We start from the raw sequence: 6606 nt of genomic DNA, 5'->3' as shown, positions 1-6606 counted from the left end.
TCTTTCCCTCTCTCTCTCTCTCTCTCTCTCTCTCCCTCAGACCATTGGGAACGTGCTGCTGTCCTATGCCGACATCATCTCGAAAGACTTCCACAATCACGTCAACAAGGAGAAAGTGGTAAGTGTTTGAGATGGAGTCAATCCTGACTGCCACAGCCTTGTTTTCAGCCTCTGTACTCGTGATTGTGGATTGTCTTTTTAACAGCAGCTCCCCAGGTCTGCAATCAGGGAAAGATATCAAAGACGGTCATTATTACATTTTGTATTTGAAATACGCAGGGCTAAAAAGCAATTAAGCGATGCGGATATGTTTTATATTTTTCCTGGACTCACCTCGTGTTCCCCGGGTGTCTAAGTGGTTCACAGTGTTATGATTAGCAGAATTTGCAGCTGCAGAGGCCGCCAGGTGAGGGCCAAACACCCAGGAGACCGGAGCGATTAGCATTAATCCATTATCTCCCCGCCTCCAGAGCAGTACAACAACTGTAGCCAATGCCCTTCTCTGCCCTTCCCTCAGCCCTGCATCATCATCAACAACATCCAGCAGCTCAGAGTTCAACTGGAGAAGATGTTCGAGGCCATGGGAGGCAAAGATGTAAGCTTTCTAAACCTTTATGCATATAGGGCTTAAGGACTTCGGGACTTCACATTGCAATGACTGCCTCCATTTTGTGGGCTTAGGTGCATTGGAACTTCAGTAATTATGTTGGTGTTCATGGTAATCTGGTCTTTTTTTTTATAATAACTCGTGAAATTATTCTGCATTATGGGGATGTTGATTCAGGATTTTACAGTCGTACAACTCTCTTGAGTCCACTCCATATGGCGGAGTATCCCCAACCAAGACTCCCATGATGCATTTTGATGAACAAGCCCCATGATGTATATATATATATATATATTTATATGTATTTATATACACATACACATATATGTTTTGATGACCTGATGCAGCTACCTATCCTCACTCACTTTCAGCTGAATCTGGAGGCCAGTGACTTCCTGAAGGAGCTGCAGAACAAGCTGAATGTCGTCATGGACGACCTCAGCCACATCTTCGCCATCAGGTGAGCATGTTAGCGTGTAGCATCGCAACACGTTACCTTCGTCATGTGCTCATGAGTCAGTTTTCTGATAGCGAAAAGGGTTACAATAGGCCTTTATCATTGTGTGTGTGTGTCTCCATGCAGTTTCCAGCCCCAGATTGAGGACAACGTGCGGCAGATGGGGGACATCCTGGCCCAGGTCAAAGGTCAGACAGTGCCAGCTAACGGCAATGTTATCCAGGAGGCTGACAATGTCCTCCAACCCATCATGGATTTCCTGGACACCAAGTGAGACACACACTCTCACACACACACACACACACACACACACACACACACACACACACACACACACACACACACACACACACACACACACACACACACACACACACACACACACACACACACACACACACACACACACACACTGTGACATTTGCATGAGTGTGATTCTATTGATAGTACGTTCTTTGAAATGATCAATCATGTGTTAAGATGTTGTGTGTGCGTGTTTGTGTGTGTGTGTGTGTGTGTGTGTGTGTGTGTGTGTGTGTGCGTGTGTCCCAGCCTCTCACTGTTCGCTAAGATCTGTGAGAAGACGGTGTTGAAGCGTGTGCTGAAGGAGCTGTGGAAGCTGGTGATGAACACCATGGAGAAGACCGTCGTGCTTCCCACACTCACCGACCAGACGGTAAACAACACACACACAGACACACACACACACACACACACACAAATGCACACACATTATCCAATCTCCCACATCTTATTTTGTCTTGTTCGAGGTTGGTCTCCCTAAGCCTTTCTTGCAGGAGTTCATTCAGCCTGTGAAACGTATTTTCGTTGTGATAATGCATACAGTAGAGCGCTACTATCTTCTGTGGATCATCTCCATCACGCCATGCTTTTGCTTTTTCTTCCTTTTCTTTTTTAGGTGATTGTAAGTATCATAGTGTTTATTTGTGTGTGCGTGTGTCTGTGTGTCTTGTGTGTCTGTGTGTTGGTATGTGTCTTTGCGTTTTTTGCGCGTGTTTCCCCATGTATGATAGAAGCATGAACGAATGCTGTGTTTCGCTGGTTACGGTGGTTACGGTCTCTCTTTCTTTCTATCTCCCTCTCTTTCTATCTCTCTCTCTATCCCTCTTTCTCTTTCTCTCTGTCTCTCTCTCCCTGCCACCACAGAGTTAACCAGCCAGCCCCTTCCTGTGTCGCATATACTCCCCCCCCCCCTCCTCCTTCACTCTCTCCAGAGGTCCCCTACCCAGCATAACCTGCTGTCCGCATGGTGCACGAGAGACTGCATACCTGACCTGTCTGTGGGCCCCATCTCCCTCCCCCTGTATACATTACAGCCCAATAGAGATCCCAGATACGCTCCCAATATCTGTGTCATCTGAGGAACCGAGACAGCATCTACCCATAAGACACAGTAGCCATCTCTAGGTGATATCCAGCCCAAGTGTTGATGTTCTTGTATGTCATCTTTATGTTGGTATGCCCCTCTCCCTCCGCCCTGCAACACACACACAGCACACAGGATCCTGATCTCTTCTGGTCTTTGTTCCTACAACACCCTTAAGTTCCCAATCCGCTCTGAGAGGTCTGCTCCTCCCTACCCCGTCCCCGTCCCCGTCCCTCCGTCCCCACACCCTGCGTTCTGCCCATCTCTCTGTCTCCCGCCCCTTAACTCCTGTGTTCACTCACTCACTTCTCTCCTCCCCCCCCCCCTCCTCCCACAGGGCACACAGATGATCTTCAACGCAGCCAAGGAGCTGGGACAGTTGTCCAAGCTCAAGGTAGGACCCGGTCTAGTACTGTGGCCACAATATCCCAAAGGCCTGGTCTTTACAACCATGATGCTGTTCAATCAAGGGCGTGTTTGTGTTCACTTGGACTGACCTCCGGGGTGTGGTCTGGCTTTGCAGGAGCACATGGGGCGAGAGGAGGCGAAGGCTCTGAGCCCCAAACAGTGTGCGGTGATAGAGCTGGCTCTGGACACCATTAAGGTACAGTGGGTGGACACATGCACACACACGCAGACACACACGCATAAAAACACACACACACACACAAACATGCATTTACATATACACACATAAAATATATACACACACATACACATGCATACACACTGACACACACACACAGACACACATACATAACCGGTGCATGATTTTAGATGATGACTACTGTAGCCTGTGTTTTTAACAGTGTGGGATTCTGAATAACAATGGACAATTTCAGCACATTGACAAATATGGTTTGAAACTGAACCTATTTCTTTGATTCACGTTACAAGTAGACCGTAGCACATCAAGAACAATACAAGAAGAAAGTATATCTTCATGAGAACAACCAATACTGTGGTGTTCATACTGAAGCCGTCCTTCCAGTTGGGTAGCTTCCGCTGCGGCTGTTCCCCACCTCAGCACACAAGGACACAAGGCCCCAGGGCTGTATAAACCCCATGCTGTGAAGATGGGCTCATTTTGGTACCTCTGTTGTTCCAACGCACCTTAAACGCTTCAACCCAGCAGGTTACTTCTACAGCGTCACTATACTTTAGCTTGGTCACCAACTTCCCCTGAACCCACATGGTTCTTACCTGTGTTGTCCTTCCTGTCTGCCCTCCTTGCCCCTTGTTCCTGTATCACAGCAATACTTCCATGCGGGTGGTGTGGGCCTGAAGAAGACGTTCTTAGAGAAGAGTCCCGACCTGCAGTCCCTGCGCTACGCCCTGTCCCTCTACACCCAGGCCACGGACAAGCTCATCAGGAAGTTTGTCCTCTCACAGGGTGCTCAGGGTAGGAGATCAGTGAGATCACAGAGAGAGGATCTCTCTCTCTCTCTCTCTCTCTCTCTCTCTGTCTCTCTCTCCCTCTCTTTCTCGCTCTCTCTATCCCTCTTTTTGTCTCGCTCTCTATGTCTTTCTCCCTCTTACTCGACAACCAAATAAACAAAACAAATAAAAGTACTCTGAGTTAGTACTCACCTGTTGAAAAGAAGATAATTGATAACTTTTACAATGTCCCTTCATCATAACATGTTCAGATTTAGAAGACGGTTATAGTCCAGATTGTAATTCCTGACCCAATAGCCGTCAGCCTGGACAGAAATACAATCTTATATAATATACTTCGGGAAAGCTGCCACCATGGTACCATCTAGAACCGTTTAATGTTACATTCTTGCAGTCCTTTTCATGTTAAAACGCTCATGTGCTGTTCTTTTCTCCTCAGTCCATTCAGGGAAGGGGATGAGGTTCACGGCCAATGAAGACACTGTGCCAGAGAAAGGTACCCGCCCATTTCCTCCACCTGCTTTAGTTCATAGTCGGCTTCGCTGTAATGTGCTTCACAGCTCTGCTGCTCCTCCTACGCTGCTGTGTTCCACGGGACACAAGTGACCGCCATGGTTCACACACACAGGCAGCGGGGATGCTCTGCAGTTTGTCCCCGTTGACACACGCTCCTGTCTCTGTCCTTCAGCCTCAGGGGTGGACGCTGTGGGCGAGGTGCTCATGCAGGTAGACGTCCAGCCGCAGCCCAACGGAGAGTACAAGATCAACGTCAAAGGTACCGCATCAACAACCAAAACGCTTTTCTTCACTTAGTTTGGAACTTTGTTCTCCCTTTCCCTTGAAATGACCTGTCCTTGACGCCTTGCTTCCTTGTCCCCCCTCGCTGCCTTCCTCCTTCAGTGGTGTCTGCTAACGACCTCAAGTGGAAGGCGCAGGGCTTCCGGCCATTCGTGGAGGTCTACATCATCGGGCCGCACCTCAGCGATAAGAAGAGGAAGTTCGCCACCAAGTCCAAGAACAACGCCTGGTCTCCCAAGTTCAGCGAGAGCTTCCAGTAGTGAGTGATCCCTCTGACGTCCTAGAGTTCACTCCTAGTGATCAGCACCCATTAGAACCGTTTCTAAAGGTTTTCTAGGTTTATATTTGAATGGGGTTTAACCCCTCTATGGTGGGGATGGAGACAGAGAGAGGCACGGGCGTGTGCTGGGTGGAGAGGGTGAATGACGTTGCGTAGAGCTACCAGTCAGTGTGAGTGGAGCCTTGGGAGGGAGGCTGGCTGGCTCCGGCCCTGCAGCGAGCCAGCCTCCATCCACACTACGGCCCTCCGCTGGATGTCGTTCGCCCTCTCCTTCAACCCGCTTGCTGTCCCTCTTCACTGTCCTGCCAACAAAGGCTACAAAAAAGCTCATCAAATAAATATCCTTTAAGGGTCCTGGTTGGCTAGGCTATCTGGCAAGACTAAATAATCATACACATTATTTCCATATCTTTGTGGATAAACAAAAGACATGCAGTTTCAAAACATAATCTCGAACACATAATGCAAAGTGTGTACAGTGTCAACCGAACGATGCCCTGTAGTCCTTCCAGGGGATCTCTAGAGCCGTTGCTATACATAGGATGACATACAGCCAGCGCTTCACCAGCACCATTAGCCAGCACAGCTCTGCTGTCCATCACTGCCATAACCCTTTCATCAACCGTAGACAAACTACCCCCCCACCCCGAGTCTCTGTGACCTTTCCTTTGATCTCCCCCCCCACCCCCCCTGCAGCTCCCTGGGCACGGAGGTGGGGCCTGAGAGCTACGAGCTGCAGGTGTGCGTGAAGGACTACTGCTTCGCCCGCGAGGACCGCACGGTGGGCGTGGCCGTGCTGCAGGTGAAGGAGGTGGCCAGCAGGGGCAGCGTGGCGTGCTGGCTGCCGCTGGGCCACCGCGTGCACATGGACGAGACGGGCCTGACCGTGCTGCGCATCCTGTCGCAGCGCAACAACGACGAGGTGGCCAAGGAGTTCGTCAAGCTGAAGTCGGACCAGCGCTCGGCCGAGGAGGGCCGCAGCTGAGGGGGGCACCGGGGGGGAGTCGAGGATCGCAGGGGAGGGTGGGGGTGGTGCGGGAAAAGAAATAAATGATGTGTGCACAAAAAAAAGACATTTGAGGACAAAATCCCGCCGATTGGTTTGGGAGTATGCATCTATGCAAGGGCGTACATTTACGTGTTGAGTGGGGGGGGGGGAGTTGTTACACCACCCACCCACCCACAGACAAACCCTCCCCCTCGACCCTCCCCTCTCCCGCCCACAAACAAAAATGATGTGAGGGCGGAGTCGATCATGTAGAACGCCATCCATACAGCGTTCCATTGAGTGGAAGATGAGTCCCTGATGCCCCCTTGATTTACAGATGACCGCCCTTGCACTGATGTATACCCTGATGTATACGCTGACGTATACACTGCCGCCACGCATTCACAAACGTGACGACCGCGGTTGCAATACACACACACACGCGCGAGACAACGCTATAGTGTACAAAGTCTATCTGCATACATTATGCAACAAACCCACTCGCAGTGTTCTCACAGGAACGCGCAGAGAGACAGAAGCATCACATGTTCCCTCCTCTTTGAGTTAGTGGTAGTTAGCCATAGATCAGCGAGCACCTGTCCATATGCACCCAATCCTACACAAAAACAAACGCACACACAAGCGTCATTATATCATACCCTAACTTTTATAAGCTGTACATTTTCAACAA

The 6606-nt window shown here is 49.8% G+C and overlaps 1 protein-coding gene across 1 annotated transcript in view; it reads left to right on the top strand.

The window, feature by feature from the left end:
- LOC307085773 (protein unc-13 homolog A-like) overlaps positions 1-5912 on the top strand; it is a gene marked incomplete at both ends in the record, with an annotated part of 30959 nt that extends 25047 nt beyond the window's left edge. Inside the window, 12 exon segments of the mRNA XM_079750634.1 lie at positions 41-118; positions 518-595; positions 979-1067; positions 1191-1334; positions 1617-1740; positions 2789-2845; positions 2975-3055; positions 3706-3853; positions 4289-4345; positions 4538-4624; positions 4750-4906; positions 5624-5912. Of these exon segments, the coding sequence (XP_079606760.1) occupies positions 41-118; positions 518-595; positions 979-1067; positions 1191-1334; positions 1617-1740; positions 2789-2845; positions 2975-3055; positions 3706-3853; positions 4289-4345; positions 4538-4624; positions 4750-4906; positions 5624-5912 (1389 nt within the window).
- Positions 5913-6606: the final 694 nt, after the last annotated feature.

Source organism: Pollachius pollachius (assembly GCF_949987615.1).
Source record: "Pollachius pollachius genome assembly, chromosome: 14".
Taxonomy (NCBI): domain Eukaryota; kingdom Metazoa; phylum Chordata; class Actinopteri; order Gadiformes; family Gadidae; genus Pollachius; species Pollachius pollachius.
This window is presented reverse-complemented; position numbering and strand designations above follow the sequence as displayed.